At 45.0% G+C, this 21650-nt stretch overlaps 1 protein-coding gene across 1 annotated transcript; it reads left to right on the top strand.

Annotated features, from left to right (window-relative positions):
* Positions 1-842: 842 nt before the first annotated feature.
* On the top strand, positions 843-21328 carry KCNJ5 (potassium inwardly rectifying channel subfamily J member 5). The gene is made up of 3 exons (XM_075116344.1): positions 843-1303; positions 9324-10270; positions 20518-21328. The coding sequence occupies exons 2-3, from the start codon at positions 9331-9333 to the stop codon at positions 20865-20867; spliced, it is 1290 nt and encodes a 429-aa protein (XP_074972445.1). The 5' UTR covers positions 843-1303; positions 9324-9330; the 3' UTR covers positions 20868-21328.
* Positions 21329-21650: the final 322 nt, after the last annotated feature.

Below are 21650 nucleotides of genomic sequence, written 5' to 3'. Positions count from 1 at the left end.
TCTGACAGGCTGTAACACGTGTGGTCCTGGAACAGAGAATTAGGGAAGACAGGGGGACAGGATTAGGGGAACAGGACAACAAAGCCTGAAGGTAACCTGTAGTCACCAGGCGGATCTCTCTCATATATGCAGCTGGCCTGACATTTGCTTTTCAGAAGAGGAAATATTTTACTAAGCTAGGGAGACGCTGCGGTATTATCAATGATTAAAAAAAAAAAAAAAAAGGTAGTAAAAAAGAGAAACAAAAAATACAGCAAACCACTGAAGAGCTCCGAGAGCATTCCCTGGGAGCAGCTGGATCACAGGCTAACAACACAACTCAGCAAACACCGTTTCAGCAGCCTGATGGTTGACAGGCAAGGGAAGAGCGCCACCGGCATCGTGCTCTCCCTCCTTCTCCCCACTTCTCCCAAATTCCTTGGTCTAGTCTGGAAGAGAGAGTTTCCACAGTGCCGACGAGTACGTACGGACTTGTTCCCTGTTAAACGTGCAGCCTCTGCATTCTCCCTGTCCTCCTTTCTATAGGAACAGCTTCCGTTTGTGTGAATTTAAAACAAGAACGCAGCCCCCACCCGCTGGAACAATGAAAGCCCGTCCAGTAATCCGGGAAAGGAGAAGCCAGGGAAAGGGAGAGCCGGGAAGGAGGGGTAAACACCCGGCGCTTGGGGAGCTGGCAAGGAGGCAAAGACCGTGCGGTGGCAGGGGAGCCCAGTGCCTCGCCTTTTCTCAAGGCACCGAATACGCCTCTCTTCCCACTCCCCAGCCAGCCCTTTCTGTGCAAAGCAGCGGCTTAAACCCCTCCCCTCTTTGCTTTCGCTCCCGCACCTTTCCCTTTGCTGCTCATTCAGACCAGATGATGCTCCCCATCACACCCAGTCCTCTCCTCTCCCTCCCCTCTGCCCCAGCCCTTTAAAAAGCTTTATATGACCAAGAACTGATTTGTATGGGAGAGAGCAGGAACGAGCAAAGGCAGGCATTTGACAGGCAAAGGTAGCGCTGCAGCAGTGGAGGGTGAGGGTTTGGAGCACCCCGTGTCAGCTCTGAGAGCGCCAGGGAAATAGGGATACCTAGGGGCAGGGGCATGTGCATTTAAATCTTCAGTGCCACATAAATGTTCTCTAATAACAGGCAGAGGGAAGAAGGAGGGAGACAGCCCAGGGATCAGAAGACGACCCCGGCTCTCTGGTGATGGCATGGATCGGACACTTTTCCAGCAGCTTTTTTACCTACCTCTCAGTCCTCTCACCGTCCGGTATCCCCGAAGTGCCCAGGCACAAGACTGATGCAGCGCCGCTCTTAGCAAGTAAGTTACCTGATTTTGTTTGGTTTTCCAGTTCACTTCTTCTCTTCTCTGGCTCCAAAGGATCAGGAGCCCAGAGGCAGGAGGACAAGCGGCTGAGGTCAGCTGAACACCAGGTTTCTATGCCCAAAGCTGCCAGGCTGCGAGATGGAGATGTGCTGTTGTCTAACTCGCCAGCTGCTGGGGAACTCCTTGGGCAGCCGGGGATTAGATGTTGATCTTGGGCAAAAGCACTGCCAGATCTAGTAAAGGTGTTATGCAGGAAAAGACATTAAAAATGCCTTTTCAGATACCGGATTAGTGGAGATCACTGGGATACAATGGGCAGGGGGAGACTGATAGTAAGCAGCCCTGAAATGCATGGAGTGACTCCATAATCCTCACCTAGAGCCAAAGATTAAATTTTTTTATAATTAGGTTACTTACTAGGCAGCTTAGGGTTTAAAGACCCCTGGCAGTGTAGCCTCCAGAGGATGGAGTGGCACGCTCAGCCCTGGGAGGGGACAGGCAATGTAACGCACTGGGAGTCCCTAGGGGTGTTTATGGCTCTGGGAGGTAAAAGTGTGACTCGTTTTCTTACTGATGTCCTGCTGTATCTGTCAAAAAGGCACCCGGAGTCCTCCTCTCTGTATGAGCACATGATGGTTGGGAGTAACATGCTAACTTTTATACAGCACATCTCTCGTTTGATTTTGACCTGAGAGTTTCAAGAATCAGTTGAGAACTGGCAGAAACTGTCCCTGTCCCAAAAAGCTCACCATCTGACTTTCGGGGATTCTGTAATCAAGCAGGTCCTTCCTCCTGCACCTTTTCTTTTTTTAATTAGACAATTACATGGGATTTAAAGTAGAGTAGCTTGGGGGAAAACAAAACTGGCTTCTCTCACTAGATCTCTGCCCAATCCAAGCAACCAGTCTCTTCCATAGTAGATGGGAAGTGCGCCTGGCAGTGTTTGTGTTGGGGGAGTTATTTCACTTCTGGGGTTCAGTTCTTTCCCCCACTGTTCCTGCTCAGTTGGAGATAAAGGATCAGGATCATTTCTGGTTCCCCTGAGAGAAAATGCTCTCTCTCTGGAAGGTTCCAGCCCAATTATTTACAGACTCTTCTACATAAGTCACCACTTTCTGTTCAGTTTGAGGTCAGGAGAGGCACTCGTACCTTTGGGGTGAGCACTGGTGCTTAACAGGCAGTTGGGGATTAGGGTTGTCTCTCTGTGACTCATCTTCCCTTGTCTGCACAGTGGGTTCAGTAGCACTATTGAACGTCTTGGGGCAGAAAGAGCCCGCATTTGGTCAGTTCATCTTTGAGGTGTTTGGATACAAGTTGGAGAAGTGTGAAGTGGTATTAACATCGTTCAATTTTATTTCATTTTTTTAAAGCCAGCTGTGGATTTCATTGTGATTCTGAGTTGCTATAATGGTAAAACATCCAAACAATGGAGCACAGGAACGTTAGTGCTCTTGGGGCAGGATTTTCTCTTAGAATTGAGGGGCTGCTTTCCCCAATATTCAGCGTGTGCTGTGAGTAGACAGGCAGTAGCAGGAGAAACAGGAGTGTCTTATCAGGACAGAAGTGTCTCTTTTTCTTTGTTCAGTTGTGTTGGTTGAAAGATAGCGGTCAAATTTTCAATGACGCCATAAGGTCCCCCTAAAAATAGAGTCTGGGGTAAAAGGACAGAGACAGAGTGGCTGCAGAGTGCCTCAGGCAGAGTCACTTCCTTGGTGGTGGAAGGATCAAACTGGTTTATTTTCAGGCTTTATTTGTTGGTAAAGAAAATATAATTTGACTGTTCAAATTTAAGAAAAACACTTAAGAGCATAATACTGTGGTTGCATCCTTTGCACGCAGACTTCTCATGCCTAACTTCTTTAATTCAGTGAAGTATAAGGTAATTGACTGAAAACTACATGGATTATATCTTCCCATCCCGCTTTGCATTTGAACTGTGGTATATCGATAGTAGATACCCCTTATGCTGTGGAAACTCCATGTTCTCCAGTCCTTGTTCTATAACAAATTGCTATAGCCTGTACACTGGGGCCATTATGGTGTCTCATAAGGCATTTTCTAGTTTTCATCTTTTTTCTGGAAAAAAAAAAACCAAAACCAAAAACCACAACCCAACAAAACACAAACCCTTACCCCACTCTCTATTCTCATTACAGTTTGGTTTCTCCACTCTTTTCTGCATCGGTCTGAAGTAAATATATTTAATTCAACTGCAAACTTGTGCTATGTATGGAATTTTTTATACTTTAATCCATAGTTCGGGGAAGAAAAATCTATTTGAAACCTGTAGCTACTTGAGAGGACAGAGACATTATTTCTGGGTATTAGAAAAAATCTTGCTAGGTTATTCATGCTGATAGAGCAGGCTATGTAGGCTTTTCAGAGTAATCTTTAGACACACCTGAAGCAGATAAGGACTGCATTCACTGCTGCTGGACTGGAGGAAGGGAAGAAGAGTGGGGCGGTGATTACAGGCGCTCGTTCAGGATTTTGGAAACTCCAGGCCCTGCCACAGACTCCCAATGTGAGCGTGGAAGAAACAAGGGTCTTTGTGACTCACTTCCCCACCTTGAAATACGGGAAATAGAGCAGTTCCTTGTTCCACAGATCTTAACAAAAAAAACCCCACCACATTTTAAAGCACATGATACCTGTGTTGAACACCGTGAAACATTTGGATGCTCTGGGAATGGGGAGGCCACACTGCTACCTCACATCTGACAATGAAAGGGCTCAGGGGTATTGGAACCGTGATTACCCAGCCTTGCTGCGGAGGAAGAGAGGTTGGGAGGTAATTAGCAGATAAAAGTAAAGTGCAAATGCCCATAAGCTCTGTCTTTCTTTGTGTCATACTCGCTTCCTACCCAGGGAGATTTCCTCACAAGGTATTTTCTTTTGAAAGACTGAGCACCTTCTGTTTCGGTATTTCTGAGCCTAAAGAACTCTAGGCAGACAGGCGCCGTCACCAGCCCAGCTCTGTAACAAGCACAAAGTCATCCTGCTCCTTCAGAAGCTGCCTGGTTAATCATCAGTCACCCATTTTTGTGTACTGGTGGGTGGGTGTCTCCCCTAGCCCCAGAGGAGCTCCGTTGTAAAACCATGCCTGTCAGCATGTTAGAAAAGCAGCGCTGCGACTTAATGAAAACTCAAAGAGGAAATGAGAGGCATCTTCCTACTTCAGTGCTGAGATTTCACTTTGAAAAGTAATTATTTGAGTGAGGGAGGGAGCTTTTGAACCACGTGTTTGTTAGCGAAGTGCCACGGCTCTCCCTTCTTGTGGAGTTTCCTCAAATGTTTTGCCCAGGTTTTGAGTACCATAAGTTCTTTTGCATCATTTCCTCCACCTGTGGATCTCCAAGCACTTTCCAAAGAGGCAGCCATCACAACCTCTATTTATAAGCCAGAAAACTGAAAGATGACATGATTTGCATTAAACCTATCTGCCTTTCTTGTTCTCGCATGCATATGTGTGCTTCAAAAGGTCTCAGGCATACACAGGTGGTAAATAAAATGATAGCGGGGAAAATGCATTTCTCAGGGAATTCAAAGCCCCACCTGTCAGTCAGCGCCTATCTAATAGCCTTTTATCTTCAGGTTGTCAAAGGCCAGCTTGTCCTAATATTTCTTCCTCGTTCATCTTTCCACTGGCACTCAGTGTTCAACGATCAACGCTTTTTTTCTCTTTGGGTGCTACGGCTTTAATTTGCTCTATTCCTCTACCAACTTTCCCATGGTGCTAGTGTCTGTCAGGTAAGAATTGTAACCCGAAGGAGAACATGTGCCCTAGAGGAATATGGGGACAGTAACCTAGGCTCTGCTTTATGTGGTGTGGGCCAACAGGCAGCTAAAGAACCAGGTCAAGTTTTTCAGTAACGATCTCTTTAGTATTTACTGCTGTACCGATTGCTCGATGAGTAGCATAGGACCCTGTCTGGGAGAAGAGATGACAGAATTAAGTAGAATCCTGGTTTGGGAAGGTGTGGGGGGTTTACTAAAGAACTGTTGCTCATTTATTCTCATAATGCAAGAAAACATGGGCATCAGGTTTAAAACAAACAAAAAGAAGTCTTTTTTTAATGCAAACTTGATGAATTCATGTCTTCAAACCCCTCCTGCCTGCTGCCTGCCAGTTTAGACCTCTCCAGGAGCAAAGCCTATCCCCACTGAAACTTGCATTTCCTTAAGCGAGATCAGCGACTATTTAAATTGAAAAGTCAGCAGAGGAAAAACGTTTCTTGCAGACTTTTCTTGTTTTACCTTCTGTGATGTCTTCAGCAAATTTCTATCTTGAAAACTTGGAGCTATCGGTGCGGGGGGCGGGGGTAGATCAGCTCTGTCAGGCAGGGCTTGTAGACAGCTCTGCAAAACAATGCCTCCTGAAGGTACTTGGCTAACCCCAGCTTGACCCTTCTTCAGCAAATCTGAGAGCCCTAAATGTCACCGCCTGCCCCGAGTCTGTCGTCTGGGCAAAAGCTGAGCAAAGCAAGTCTGATAAGAAGCCTCTTCGCAAGGTTGATAATACGCTGACTCACATCTCCTTTTGCAGTAGCCTGTCCAAAAGGAAAGCAGCTTTGTACAGAAGTGACATTTTTATTATCCTGGCCTCGTTTAACCAAAGATGGTAAATGCTGATGAAACAGGTCGGTGCACGCGACTGAAAGGGGTGATTTTTATCTCACAGATCTCTTTGATGGGGGGAGCAGTGATTTACAAACTGAAGCCTAAGTCTCTGTGAGATGCTTGCTGGTAATTACCATTATCTGGAGAAGATGTGTATGCTTGATAGCAGTGGCAGTATATCATACGATGAAGTTGTTAACCAAATCCTCACATATGTACAGGGCTTCTTTTATAGTATCTTGTCACTTATGCTAAAGTCTCCCAGAGCAGTTAAAATAGTAATGGAATGATAGAGAATTTCCTGGAAGATTCTTGTGCCTGGGATCTCACAGACCAAATTTTCAGTTGGGGAATTAAGGCAGGGGGAAAAGTGGTGATTTGCTCAGAATGAGAGAAAAAAACCCACCGAGATGACTTGGAACAGAAAGCTGGCAAGCCTTCAGACATCCAAACCTGTGCTCAAACTGCTAACCAATGTTATTCCCTTTAAAGGATCTAATGCAAAGATTCATCTGCCTCATTATTTTCAATAAGCACATACTGAGGTTACGTTTACGCTACGATGGGAGAGCTTAAGATTAAATATTAGGAGAAATTATAATGCCATTGAAGCTGTCAGTAAAGTTCATACACAGCAGGAATCTTTCTGCTTTAATGGACCCCTTGTAAGGTGTTCTGAAGGTTTCCAGAAAGATTTCACTTGACCTATTGTTAAAGATCAGTAGCATTAGAAAAGGGATGTTGCCAGTCCCTTGAGTGTTTCAGTTAAAGCAGGTTTTCCCTCTACTTTCATTAATGGGCAGTCCCTCTAGCCTGCCTCACCAGAGTGATATTTCTAGGGATTTAGGCTTTTTGATTGGTTTTATTCTATTCTGCTCTTTTTAATATGTTTCAAGATCCTTTTGGTCTCTTTGGTATGAATCTAAAATATGAAACCTTACACTATAGATTAATGTCTTAAAATTGATTGTTCCCTCTTACATAGTGCCGGGGTAAGTGAAACTCAGCTTCAAATATAACTTTTATAACAAAATTATCTTTAAAACAATTCTTTTTAAATGGAAGCCACGCAACACTTGCCTGTTTTTACGTTTCTACACATCCATTGATCAAAAGCTTTTTAGTCCAAATGGAGTAATTTTAGATTAGTCGAGCAATGCAAGCAAAGATCAAAAGTAATATTCATAAGAAGAAAGCCAAGAGGCTCTTCTCTGTGCCTAATTCTCTTTAAATCAGTGGATTCCTATTAAAGAGGAAGAAAAAAAGAAGTGTGATTGTTCTGACTTGCACTTGGCATATGCTTTCCCATGCTGTGAAGTGAGAGTAAATATGTACCCGTATAATTTGACAGCATCTAGCAGACACTTCGCATGCACGTAAATATACACACACCGTAAGGCAGCGGAGAGCCAGGCTGACGGACTTGAATTTGCAACAGGTAGTAGAAAATGCCTGAAGATATATCCGATATACCAGGAGCCAGCTCTCAGGAGTCGTACCTTCAGAGATGAGAGAAATAGAGGTAGGGTTTAATATTCTGCCCAAATCCTTGCTGTTGCTGTGTGAGGAAGGAACAGCACGGTGCTGGGGTTGTCTATCTCGCATCCAGGGTCATATGCAGTGCAGGTAGCAAACCTGATTTACCACCCCAGCACCATTAATCCCTATTACTTACCCCTTCCTGTGGCCGCACTGGCTCAGCCCGGCCCAAACCCTTCAAACCAGGCAAATTTGCCAGCGCGAAGAAGCTTTGGGACTGTGCTGTGGACAGATGGCTGGGCTCCCTCGTGAACAGAGCCAGCGGGTACGGTTCCAGCAACAGGCTCTGGCTGCTTCATTGGAGTAATGATTGATGGTGACTTATACAAGGGCTAAGAGTAATTCTTTGCTGTTAACCAGACTTGGCTACAGCAGAATGGAAGTGGAAATTTGTTGCTTCATTTATTCATCCTGCCTCTGCTTCCTTCCCACCCACCTTTTCTGCTTTTTAATACCGAAAAGATGAAGCTACTTTGCTCAATCTTAAAAATGTCTTTCCCAAGATACTCTTAATTGTGTCTCTACACCTTTTCTCATTCACAGACGCATAAGAAGATTAAAGATAGAGGGAGCAGTAATAGATTTAGTTAGGTTTTAATAGGATTTGCAGAGGACAATGCAGAGAATGAACGCCATAGAGAATATTGCTACTCTATCTTTGATATCCCTAAGGCTTCTTAGGTAATCTTTTACAGAGATTTTGCCTATGCCCTGCAGTCAGAGTCAAGGCTCTCATTTTTCAATAGAGCATGTGTGGGTTTTTTTAAAGGAATATCTAATCATCTTGGTAAACAGGATGTTACACTGTAACCGGCAAAAATCGTTGCAGCCATTGTTTTGTATTATTTATTTGGATCTTGTTAAGCACAGTTTTGCATGTCAACAGTGGGCTTTTTAATAGCTGTCTGTTGTGTTTCTGGAAGTTTCTGGTGTTTTTGTCTAATGTCAGATGAAGTAAAGGGGTGGGTTCTGATATATCTGATTAACGGTAGGCCTGGATTCGTCACACCTTCAGACATGTAATTCAAGACGCTAAAATAAACGCCTAATTCATATTTGGAGCCCTGGCTCCCAGAATAATATGTGGACGGGGTGGGTACCTCCAGAAGGTGATTCAGCACTCCTGAAATCTGAATTATCCCTGGAGGTGCCTTTCTCTGCTGACGGTAAGGGCAACCTTCATGCATAATTTAGATTCATGTGAGATTTAGGTAGACGGTGGTGCTCAGTGTTTTCTATTAATTTCTAAGGTTTCTCCTGGGATGCGCCCAAAACCTGAGGCATCAAAAAACTCCAGTCCCTCTTGAAAATGTATGTTGATGTGTCTTTACTTTGCCTCTAGTTGTGATCTCAAGCAAATTTTTGGTTTAAAAATATCTAGGACCAAAAAAAGAAGACCACCAAAAACACTGTAACAAGGTTTCCCTGTTTCGTGACTCCCAGACTGTGCCCATCACCGTATTTTCTGAGGTTCCAGTGTTGCATTAAGCAAAGCGACCGGCAGCTGGTTCATGTTGGAAGAGACTGTGTATTATGAATCAGTGTTTAGCGCCCAGTTCAATGCAGCATTATATTTAGCAAGCGGCTGTTGTGAGAGAAGGGCCGAAGCCTTTCAAAGTGTCTCGCAAAACAATACTAGGAGGAAAGGCACGGCCCTAGCAAAAAGCTTTCCTGATGTGGAATCAGCCTGCATCCAGCCCTGTACCAGCATGGGGCAAAGTTTGTCAGTGTAACGTTAATATTTGCAATGTTGGTTGTCCTGGGCTGTTGTAATGGTCCAGACAGTAAAACAAAATGGCTTTTGTCTCAGCTCTTTTCCTCCTATCTTAAACCTTAATTCTCTGTTCTCCTGCAGCCCAGCCATGGCCGGAGATTCTAGGATCTTCATGAACCAGGACATGGACATCGGAGTTGCGTCCAGAGAGCCTAAGAAGATTCCCAAACAGGCTCGGGATGATGTCCCCATTGCCACCGACCGAACCCGCCTCATATCCGCAGAAGGTAAGAAGCCACGTCAGCGTTACATGGAGAAAAGTGGCAAGTGCAACGTGCACCATGGAAACGTCCAAGAAACCTATCGATACCTTAGTGACCTCTTCACTACGCTGGTGGACCTCAAGTGGCGCTTTAATCTCCTTGTCTTCACTATGGTCTATACCATCACTTGGTTGTTTTTTGGGTTCATATGGTGGCTCATTGCCTATATCCGGGGAGACCTGGACCATCTTGAAGATGAGAACTGGATCCCCTGTGTTGAAAATCTCAGTGGATTTGTCTCTGCATTTCTGTTTTCTATCGAGACGGAGACAACAATTGGGTATGGGTATAGGGTCATAACGGAGAAGTGCCCAGAGGGCATCGTACTGCTCCTGATCCAGGCTATCCTGGGCTCCATTGTCAATGCGTTCATGGTGGGATGCATGTTTGTCAAGATCAGCCAACCAAAGAAGAGGGCTGAAACCCTCATGTTTTCTAATAACGCAGTGATTTCCATGAGGGATGAGAAGCTCTGCCTCATGTTCCGGGTTGGAGACCTCCGCAATTCCCACATTGTCGAGGCTTCCATTAGAGCCAAACTGATTAAGTCCAAACAGACCAAAGAAGGAGAGTTTATCCCCTTGAACCAAACGGACATCAACGTGGGATTTGACACTGGAGACGACAGGTTGTTCCTGGTGTCACCTCTTATCATCTCGCATGAAATCAATGAGAAAAGCCCCTTCTGGGAGATGTCCCGCACCCAGCTGGAGAAGGAGGAGTTTGAAATTGTCGTCATCCTGGAAGGAATGGTGGAAGCAACAGGTAAGGACTTGTCAAAAATCAGTCCCAATTTTGAGGGAGAAAACAGAGTGCAGTTTGGCATTAAGATTTTACTGTCTGTGTCACTTGGACTGAGAACACATTGGGATTTGTCCTTCTCTAGTGACTGATTCAGGGTGGGGTATTGTGGTCTGAGATAACTAGCAATTAAAAGATGGCTCCTTTAGCTCAGTTGTAGCGTTTCACACTCTTTTTGGGAGTCCAGGATTCAGACGAAGGGGTTAGTCGAGGAGCTGTCCCTGTAATCACTTAGAACTGATCCCTGGGAAAAAAAGGAATGGACCAAAGGAATTCATGATGTCTCTTGTGGTCCTGTTTCCCGTGATCAAAATTCACAGCGCAAATCTTTTTCCATTTCTCCTCTCTATTAAAAATTGGCTGTAAGTGTGCTATTTTAGGTATTGCTGTAGTGTTGCTTTTTAATGGAGGCAATGAAGGAAGTGCCTGAGTATTACTATATCCCATAAAACAGCATGTGCTGAAACCGAATGACTTGCACGTGATGCAGGACATATATTTTCAAAAGGAGCTCAAAAAGGAAAAATACAGAAACTGCTTTTGTGACTCTTGCAACCCGGCAGCTGTTTAACAGCTTAAAACAATGCTGCGTAATGGGTAGATTAGGAGATATACTCAGCTGATTCCCAGTTTCCTCCTATGGGTGTATTTGTGGCAGGCGATGAAAGAAGTCTGTGTCCGTATATAATAAATTTGGAAAAGTCGTGTGCCTCGGCTTGCCAAAGTGTAGAGAAGGGAGGTGGCAGTGTGCCTCTCAAGCTGGGCAAATGGATGGCCACAGAGGCCCCCAGGCTCCTTCGCACGGGTGGGATGTAGCCTTTCTCCTCGGGGTCTGCCTAGGGAGGGGGATGCATTTACCCTGGAGTCTCGCCTAAAAGACATGGCACCGTGGGGTCATTTTACCACTTGCAGCTAGGTCACTTATTCTAGGCTTTGAGGAGGAGCTGGCAGGCTCTGACTTGTTGTGCCTCTAGGACAGCAAGAGTGCTTAAGCACCCTGAGATGCTGAGGCTCCCTTCCGGCAGGGTCTCTGAGTCTGGGGTTGGCAGCATGGCGTGGTCAAATCAAGGCATGTGTTCTCTCCGAAACACTAGCAAGGTGTTATATGACTGTGATATGAGTACTCAGTGGTATCAGCACCCTGCCTCACAGATTCTGGCCCTTGCTTACTATTAATATTGTCCCCTTCTTGAGATTTGTCCTTGTTAGTCTCCTAGCAGCCAGATGTAAGGGGAAATAGTCTCTCAAATTCCTGCATCCCAGACCTTTGCTGTTAAAGGCAGCTCTCCAGACGGCTAGCTCAGTTTCCCAGTACCTCCCTTTAGTCATTAGGCGAACAGCAATAGCTGACTTTTCCGAACAGAGCTAATGGGAGGTTACGCACAGGTTGCACTGCACCTAGGCTGGAGTGCTGTACTGTTGAAGTGGAATTCGTTTGGCATTGCTAGGCAAATATTCTTTCCCAGCAGAGTATTGTAGATATGTGGCAAAAGAAGGGGTGGGTGGAAAAGACTATCAAAGGCACAGATTTGTAATGGAAGCTTATTTTGTAGCCTAAATGTTTACTAGATGCTAGAACCTCCTAATCGAGCATGGAATGCAGTTCCTTGTTTGTCCAAAGCCTCTTTCCTCATCACAGAGTGACACTCAAATCCTGTTTGAACAGCTACTGCGCTACCGTCCTCCCATGAAAGCTCAGCCTCTGCTGGCTGTGTATGAGAGGAAGTCATTATCAATAACAACCTCAAAATTAAAAGCATGGCAGAGGAATAATATTGCTTTACAAATGGGCTCCTCTCCCAGAGGGACTGTACAGGCCAGTGTGTAATGATATTAAGAAGCGTACGTCTGTGGAAATGAATTATTCTGGTCTCAGAAGACAAGCTGTGAAATTCCCAAACTGGAGCTAGAAGAGCCAGTTTGCACTGAACCTGGAGCAGAGCGGACCTCAGATGATGCCGTTATCTGATCCAGGGGCCGAGAAGGTTTTCTGAGTGACATCTGGCAACTGGGTGGGCGTGATATTTTGCCACAGTGAGAGTGGCTTGCAGAAGCACAGTGTTTGTGCTTCCCGGCTTTGTCCTCACACCTTGTAGTATTGATAAAGCAGTTTGGGGATATTAATCCCTACCTCCATACCTTAAAATTTGCTCCAAGCAAATTTTTCAGGTTGTTTCCTTCCTGGCGTATTGTTCAAGCCCCATCTGCTCTTGGGAACGGTATAATTCATTTGCAGTGTGACTTCTATTAAATCATGACACCGTTACAACCTGCTCAGGTTCAGGGCAGTATAAAAATGCAACAGAGCATTTGTTCCCTTAGTAACCCCTATGAAAAATCAGGAACCACCGTCGCAGCACTCAGAGGTCCAACTGGTCAGCACACATAGCTCTGCGCATGGTGCACAAGAGGCAGGCGAGTCCTGCGTGCTGGCTCGGAGGTGGCTCAGCTCGGCAGTTGTTGTCAGGAGTAAAAATTAATGGAAGCTTATTCCGTCTTTACAGACAACAGCAAATCATACCGTGAATGCATCCTGCACTGGTGGGGAAAAGACAGCTGTATTTTTTCATAAGGTATTTGGAAAGCAGGTCAAAATGGCGATCGTCAACATACAAATTACTAAAGAAATTTAAGCGTGATGCCTTGACTAAAAGCCTAAATATTTTTCACTGAAACATTTGGGACAGCAATTTTGTAACTATTTCCAATAACTTTAACTGACCACATACGTATTACAAATGTACTGTCTCCTCTCAAGCAAGTAACTCTTCTCACTGACATTTAAGTTTAATTCTGACCCAGTGGAAGGCAACGATGGTAAATAGTTTCAGAGGAAAAGCATGGAACAAATTCTGAAGAGTTGAAACACTTCAAGTCATTGGGGTTTTTTACAAAATGAAACGCTGTGCTTTAGAACAATATTTTTGTTTTCAAGTTGACTTGAATTTCCTAAACACTTCAAGTCGGTTTATTTCCAAAGTGAAACATGGTGTTTTCAACCCATGGGTTTGTTTTCAAGTTGACTTGAAGCTTTAAAAGGTTAAATAACAATACACTGAAGAACAGCAATGCACAAGGAACTTACCAGCCAGCCTACAATGCCATGGTTTTATTTTGCCAAAAAAGAAAGTAAACATTGTCTTATTCTAGTGAGAGCTCTTCGGGGACCCACAGCTGTTCTACTAATGCAGGAAGCCAGCGGCGGCAGAAAGCCCACCGACAGGGGTCTTTCCAATCAATATTTCAGTGTGGTTGAGGCACCGTGACTCCACGAGAGGTTGAAAAATGCTGAAAAGAGCTTAAGTTTCTGTACAGATCTGTTGTGATCATTGCTGAGTGAAATGACCTCAAAATCAATAGAGATGACAAGTGTTCTGACTGCCAGTGCTGCTTCGTGGGCATCTTGAAAGCAGCAGCATCTCTCACGGCGCCCACTTAATGAACTGGTCACAGAGATTACCTTAGAGAATTGATTCTCTCTTGCCTCGCCCGAAGGGGCCACTTGGCAGGATCAGCTGGCCCAAATTTGACCTGCAATAAGAGGGAAGAAAGTGAAGGCAGAAAATCTGTTTGCAAAGCGAATACATTTTTGCTTTCGCTGCCTTCCTACTTCCCACAGTGGCAACAAAACATTGGAGTCATCCTGTTGACAGAATAGGCCTAGGCTGTAGTCGGCCAAACCTCTTGCCCTTACCCTCCTGGTCTTGAATTGAACGTAGCGTATAAAGCAAGGCTGCTGGAACGTAGAAGAGCAGTGGAGATTCAGATCCCCCTTCCATGTGGTGCAGAGTCAGCCGGGTTATGATGAAAAGTTTGGCTGATTCAATTAGAGAACATTGGAAAGTCCAATTTTTATTTGGGGTTTGGCTTTTTTTTTCCCTGTAAGCCATCACTCCATGGGATGGCTCAGCCTGCATCCCCTGCAAGGCTTTCCGTCAGATAATTTGAAGAGGCTCTCTTCTCTTCCAGCTTTACCCTTCCGCTGCTATTTACTGACCATTAACCAAAACTGATTTATCAGTAGCTGTCCTGCAAACCTCAGTCAGTATCTACAGTGCCCAGCATGGCTATTCTCTGGGCACAGAGATAGCAGTGCTTGTAACCTCACTCTTGGTAACATCACTGGTTTCCTTTACCTCTTTTTCCCACCACCATTAAATAAGGCACAAGACACAATCCAGACGCCTGATTAGTCCAGACACTAAATGAAGTTTTAGTAAAACTCTTAGGAAAGGATAGGCGTGTATCTTTCTGGCTTAGAGTCTGTGAGATAAAAAGTGGTTTAATGATTGGAAGTAATTTACCTCATCCTGTCCCTGTGGCAGTGCAGGTAAACAGCAGCTTTTTTGCACCTCAATTTATCCGCCTTTACAGAGGACATAGGAAAATTTCCTGGCTGTAAATATAGATCAAAAAGAAGTAGCCACAACATAAGATATCCTGAAGTTAATAATGATTTTCATGGGAGAACAAAAGAAGGGTGAAAGTACGAAGTGGAGATTTCACGCATTCGTCATCTGGTCTGGGTTGTCTTGTTGGTTTGTTTTGCATTTTGTATATAAATAAGTTTTCTTTTCTGCAAGAAGGACCTTGCAGAACTGTTACACAGACTGCTTATATAATTCTAGGGAAGAGAGAGATGTCTTAAGTCATTCTGTTAATGAGCTGAGTTGTCCTCCAGAGGTGGATGTTGGCAGGCTAGTCACCTTCTGTGCCTCTGCCGTCACTGCAAACACCTTTGTGACGGACCTAAAGTTGCATGGTGTGAGCCTGGTGCTCAGGTTCTGCCTGGTAGAGGCATGGCAATTGAATCCAAGATCTTTAAATCATAAGGTCCTTTTTTTTTTTTTTCTCTCCATTTCCAGTGCCTACAAGCTTTCACATGCCTGGAGAGCATTCAGATAAATTAAAATCCTATTACTCTCCTCTGGCATCAAAATCAAAGCAAATCAAGGCCAGACATGTCCTCCTCTAAAGGAGACAAGCACAAATAATTGGAGGACCATGCTCCTACCTTCTAATATTCCTTTTCAAGTTGGAGGAACATTGATATTTTGGAGGTTACAGTGTTCTTTGGTCTAATTAACACGAAGGGACTAATAAATTTTATAACTATCCAAATGCTGATGCTAATCTAAAGACATGTATTGTTTAGTTAGAGTGATAGAACTTAAAATTTTCATAACTACTGCTTGCCATCCAAGCTTACATCAGTCTGTCACTACACCTGAGTCCATCATTTCTTCCTCTGTACTCCGGTAGCGTAGGTAGAACTCAGCCGAAGGAGCGGCGTATGTGTTATGCAGCTTTATGTGCATCCAGTACAAGGGAAAAAGTCACCCTGCGTACAACAGTGTATGAAAACAAGGACAGGGGAGTGAAATCACTTCCAGCAGTATCTGTGCCTGAACTGCAGAGAGAGCCTAGCAAATATGGCCAACATACAGTCAGCGTCCACATGACATTTTGCCAGCAGATAATCACTGAGCTCTGCGGCATTTAAATGAGAAGAGTTAATTTTAGGCTGATGAAAAATGTTGTCTTGACAGCCCCAGGGGTTGGGATATCTCTACCCACTGAGAAAGTCCAGACCGTGTAGCAGTACCAAAAGATTTAACCGTACTGTTGATGTGATCAAATTGAAGCCTGCGGCAATTTCTTGGATTGGTAGATCATGCTTTGCGGTCCCCTTGCCCTCTCCCGTTAAACTGCTGGGAAAAGCGCTGGCTATGACGGTACGTTGGACAAAAACACACACGCATCCTCCAACACTTGGAGAGAGGCTGCTGGTTCATCTCTGGGAAACCAAACAGCTGCAAATGCAGTTAGATTTGGCCTGTGATAATGAACTTTGATTTTAGCTGGTAACCTAAGGGTATACAAGACCTGGAAATCAGGAGCGATCTCCCCTTTTCCGAGCAGTGTGGCAGAGCCAGAAGCGTCTGCTCCGGTTGCATAAGCAGCGGCATCGCAAGCAGTGAAACCTTCTGAAATCTGCAACTCCCACCGAGTACGCTGCAGAAAAAGCAGGCTCCTTGCTGAGGGAGCCATCAAATAACTGCTTTTTGTCAGCACGTATTAACGTCCCTTTGTCTCTGATAAAATGTAAGCCGCCTGATCCCAGCTGATTTTGATGACAGAAAAGTGCCTCATTGGTAGAGTTCCGACACCTATTTTACACACCAGTCTTTCCTCCAGTGACTCCCCCAGTTCTTGAATGTAATGAAACACCTGGTTTAATACACGTAGCAATATATTTTGTACCTTTTCATCTACTGGAAAGCAGAAACGAACCATTTAGGAAGGCATCTATGGCTGCCTTAACCAGGAACATGCACAAACTCTGTTATCGATCTGGGATGTAGCGACTCCAGCCGACAGACAAAAAATCTGCTGCTTAGGATTCTGCTATAATGAAATTATCGTTAAAACTCTATGAAAGGTTTATTGCGGAACTTGAAACCAGGAGACAGTCTTCTGGTTTCCAGCTTTCTAAAAAGCCTGGAACTGGTTCCAGCTTTATTGAAAACTTGGTGCATCTGCTTATAACTTTGTACAAACTTTTTTCTGGTTTCAATTAAAATGGAGTTTAGTTTGCAACTAAAAGCTAAGATGTTGAATTAAGAGATGAGAAAGCTGTAACTGAAACTTGAAAGCTGAAGATTTCACATATCATTTAACATTTTCCACAACTGACAGATTGTACAAATTTATCGTAAACATACTTTTTCATTTTTAAACCAGATTGTTTAGGAGAAAAATTAACTTCTCAGGGTCTTACTATCCAGAAAATATATGTGAAAAGTAAAAATCTCTGCGACGTTATTTTTAAATCAGATTTGAAGTACATCTACTTAGGCTGGCAAGGGGGAAATGAGGAGATTCCTTTGGCATGAAGCTTATTTAAATGAAACGCCCTAGTCACCAAATACCACTTCTCTATAACTACACCAAATATCTGTACCATATAAACCCAAGATGTGTAGTTATATCTACTTTACTTTATCAGGGCCACAAATACTAGGATTATTTGTGCGTGACATTCTGAGAGTTTGCAATCTCCCTCAGTTTCTCGTGCTCTCGGGAATGGCAGTGATCGGGGTTGCACAAGGCAGTGCTACTGCACCGAAGTAGAACAGCAGTGGCAAAGCTGGTGCGGACCTCGACGGACAGGAGCGTATGGCATAGTGATTCACGACACCCAGGATGTCCCATGGACTTGGATAAGCGAGGCTTATGAAACGAAACCGCTGATTTTTGCAGAAAGCCCACAGCCACGTGTGAAAGATGCTAGTCTGCAAGCTGGGCCTTAGTAATCGGAGCGCAGAGGGCACAGAGCACATTGTACGCAAGTGGGAAGAGGCTGCAGGCATGTGCTCTTAAGTAAGGTTTATTGTTTCCACACCTCTTCTGTCATCTTTTTGCAGTTACAGAGGCAATAATTAGCTAAGGACATTACAAATGCATTAATTAACCAGGCTGGAGAGCACAGGGCAGCCTGCAAAGCAGGCACTTAATGGAATTTGAAGCAGAGACAATGCTGTTGTTTACTGAGTAATGTAGGAGTTGCCAAGCAGCATGTCCCCATGCAATTAAAACACCACTGCACATGTGCTGAAAAGGAATATTTGAATGGGATTATGGAGCAATTACAAGTTGTCTTATTGTGCTGGCTCTGTGTATCCCTGGGGTTACAGAAAGCAGCTACTGCAGGAAGCTGGCAGCGTGCAGTATTTGGTTGCTGAAAGCTTTCTATTGTTCCTTCCTTAATTGAACACTTACAGCAGGAGATAGCTCTGCTTGTGTCTCTGGAGTTCAGGTTCACTGTCAGGTACTCCCCCCCAGGGAAGGAGCTATTTCAGGCCCTGATTATAAGGCAGGAGTTCCCTTAGGATGCTTCAGGCCCCCACATTTAGCAGGGATACCCCAGCTTGGCCTTGGGGACAGCTACATGGTACCTTTATGCAGCACTTGGAAAGGCATGGTAAGAATCAGCCAGTTCATTCACAGGACCTAATCCTGTGAGCCTGAGCCTGAGCGATCGCCTCTCCTGCTCTCTCTGCTGGGCTTTGAAAGCCCTCAGAGCTTGGAGGAGGCACTTGAAGGACTTTGTGATTTCTGGTGCAAAACCAGCTCTGCCTTCAAGCAAAAAGGGCTAGTTTATTTTAACTGTCTCCTTACCATGCACACACATGCTTCTGGTTGTCTGGCATTCTGGCCTCCCAGCATGAGGGAGCATCAGAAAATGGGATTAGCCCTGCGTTACCGACCATCAAAACAGCCTGTAACAAAAGCCCTTGCCCAGGGAGGTCAATGGTATGATGAAGTGTCAGTGACACAGCTCTCCTGAGAAAAAACTGTAGCGGGACTCAGAAATTGGCAGGACTCTGTGAGCTGCCTGTGCGCTGAGCTGCACTTTGCTAGCTGCTACAAGGGAGTGAAGGTGAAGCAGTCTTCACCTGGAGGACTGAGGAGTCCAGGGCAGGTGATGCTGCACGTTGTCATGTCACCCGAAGCATGTAGTCAGGAGCGGTCTCCACACTGTTTTTCGCTCGTATAGCAAAAGCTGATAGTTTCCTGGAAAGGTGCTGTACCTCAACAGAGCCTTTCCTTAAGGCAAAAACACTTGGGGTAATTTTCATCGCAGCCTCTGCATTTCCTGGTTCCTTCCGGCCCAGGAAGCAGGCACGCTAGAACGCTACGACTAACCCTGCTTGTTCCTGACCAGAAGCAAATACTTCTGCAGATCTTCTTTCAGTCTGCGAAACAGAACTGGAAATTTCTCAGTGTGTGGCATGTGTCACTGTCCCTCTTTTTCCCCTTTCAACAACCGAAAGCAACTGTATACTCCTGGCCTGGAGCTAAGGAAAGCGGTAAGAGGCAAGTAAAGCTTGCCGGGGAACTTGCTTGTGTGGGTGTCTTTTAATGGACCATAGCAATTATAAGAACAAAATATTCATCTTTTCACAAAGTGCCTTTTTTTTTTTTTTTTTAAGGAAAGGAGTTCTCTGATTACTCTGAGATTTCAGTCACTTAGTTGAGCTCACGTGGAGAGAATACATGATATGCTCTTCCCTGAAGCATCTGACACTGGTGTTTTTCCCCTCTATGCATCACTTTAGATTTATGTTTGTGTATTTTGAGCTGCAGGAGTTAGACCTGGAAGTATTGGCCAGGAACTGGATCAAGTGCATGTTTTGAATGTATTCCAGTAAGGCCTATCTCTCACCCTCCCAAAAAGAGCAGTGGGAAGGCTTTGTGAGGTCACGTTTTTCCAGATTTCACCAGAATTAATTCCAAAATCATAACATAATTAGGACAAACAGAAGACGTATTTGGAAGAGAAGTCAGCCTTGGCATTGGCAGGTGATTCCAAGAGAATTTGTTCGCAGCTATGCCAATGCTGAACGCTTATCCCTGCTCTGCAAAGCTTCTCTTTAAACTTTTTCAAAGTAAATAAATAAACTCTGATCCTTCGGGCTGAGAAGCAGCTTGGCAGAAATCAGTTTCATGCTGCCCACTGTTCATTTGGTCCAAAAACCATTAATACATGGAATTCAGCATGCTTATGAGCTTGACTGTGTGTTGTTGTGGGCTTTGGTTCTGCCAGCCCAACACAGTTGGATTGAACCCTCCAGAGGTATTTAAAAGCCAGCTTGCCATACAAATCACCCGGAGTTGTGGCCCTCTCCACCTTTCGGGCTATATGACTTTGTGTCCTAACCTAAGTGCAGGAGGGAATTTCGGATACTGCTGTAGATGAAGAGGGACGGGGTCAGACAGTGGGAGCGCAGGGCGGTGGCTCATCCTCCTGAGGGGCTGCGTGGGTCAGGATTTGAGGTGCGTTGGCAGGGCGGGATGCCGTTCCAGCACCATGCACCAGAAGTGCTGTTAGTACCAGCCGCGCAAGCAACACCTCAGCAGAGGCATGTGAGGACAGAGAAAAGCTGCTTAGTGGTACCGGACTTCAAACCCGTAAGCACAAGGTTGAGGAAACAGTCTGAAGATGCGTCGATGAATCCATCCCTTTTCCTTTGAGTGCTCAGCTTTTTCGTGATAGAGGCTTTTGTGAGGCTTATTAAGCAAAGGCCTTTCCTGTGTCCCAGAGCAATCAGGTATGGAGGTAACACGAAAGTGCTTTTAAATGAAAGCAGTGGTTGGGTGAGCATGTAAGGAAGCTTTGCATTTAACATCCCTCTGTTTCTACCCAGGGATGACTTGCCAGGCTCGCAGCTCCTACATGGACACCGAGGTGCTGTGGGGACATCGCTTCACTCCTGTCCTCACTCTGGAGAAGGATTTTTACGAAGTCGACTATAACAGTTTCCATAGCACTTACGAGACCAACACTCCTGTGTGCTGTGCCAAAGAGCTGGCCGAGTCTCGCCGGGAAGGCCAGCTCCTCAGCCACCTCCCCAGTGCCACCCTCCTGAGCGGAGGCAGAGAAGCAGAGACCGCAAAAGGGGAAGAAGAAGAAGAGGAGGAAGAAGGCGGGGAGCCAGCAGGACTGAATGGAGCCAACGGGACAGCAGGAGAGGTGAAAGAAGATATGCCTGTATAACACGTGAACTGCTGGACAGTAGTTACCCGCATACACTCACTGGGAGACTGTGGCCTGGCGAGTCAGGAACTGAGTGGGAGTCAGAGAGCTGAGATGTATGTCCAGATCTCTGCTGCCTGCTGCTTGATCCTGGCGAGTCACTGCGCAGCACTGTGCCTCGGTTTCCCTCCCCTTTTATCCGTACAGTGAGGTTCTGAGCTTTGCACTCCTTTGCAAAGCATGTTGATCTCTGTGGACAAGGCTCACTAGGTCTGATCGCTGTTAAAACTGAAATTCCCACCACTGGTTGTTTCCAAAGGTGTTCATTGGACACTCAGAACCCTTCGCCCCCGAGAGAGGGTATTTAAAAAGTAAAAGTCCAGAATGTCCCATCTCAGTATGAAGAATGTGGTTTCATACCTTCACTTAATTTGTGAGTCCATGTATTGTAGACATTGTTACTGCTAAATTAAAAGCGGAGGAAAAAAACCCTCTCTGTTATGTAGTGAAGTGTTTTGCCTTCATGAATTCTATGCATAGATTTTAGCGTTTTCCTCCAGGATCACAATCGTTGTGATTTATTTCCTGCAAAATCTCTGATATTAACGGGAGAACTTTCCCTGCAACCCCTTAGCCTGTTCATCCAATATTTTTTACTGTCTTCTCAAACTGAAGCGCTGTCTTTGTGTACTCTTTTCATGGAATCTCTGACACATTTCATAGGCTGTCTATGGTCAAGAGAAAGTTTAGATCTTGCCCCAGTGAAGGTTTTTTCTGGCCTGGCTGTCCCAGTTTCTGTTCCGG

The sequence above is a fragment of the Phalacrocorax aristotelis genome, chromosome 22 (genome assembly GCF_949628215.1).
Source record: "Phalacrocorax aristotelis chromosome 22, bGulAri2.1, whole genome shotgun sequence".
Taxonomy (NCBI): Eukaryota; Metazoa; Chordata; class Aves; order Suliformes; family Phalacrocoracidae; genus Phalacrocorax; species Phalacrocorax aristotelis.
This window is presented reverse-complemented; position numbering and strand designations above follow the sequence as displayed.

Bases quoted from the DNA above. Each gene is read 5' to 3' on its own strand.
- KCNJ5 (XM_075116344.1), top strand. From the start codon at position 9,331: ATGGCCGGAGATTCTAGGATCTTCATGAACCAGGACATGGACATCGGA. The intron at 10,271-20,517 runs GTAAGGACTTGT...GTTTCTACCCAG, and splicing joins AGGAATGGTGGAAGCAACAG to GGATGACTTGCCAGGCTCGC.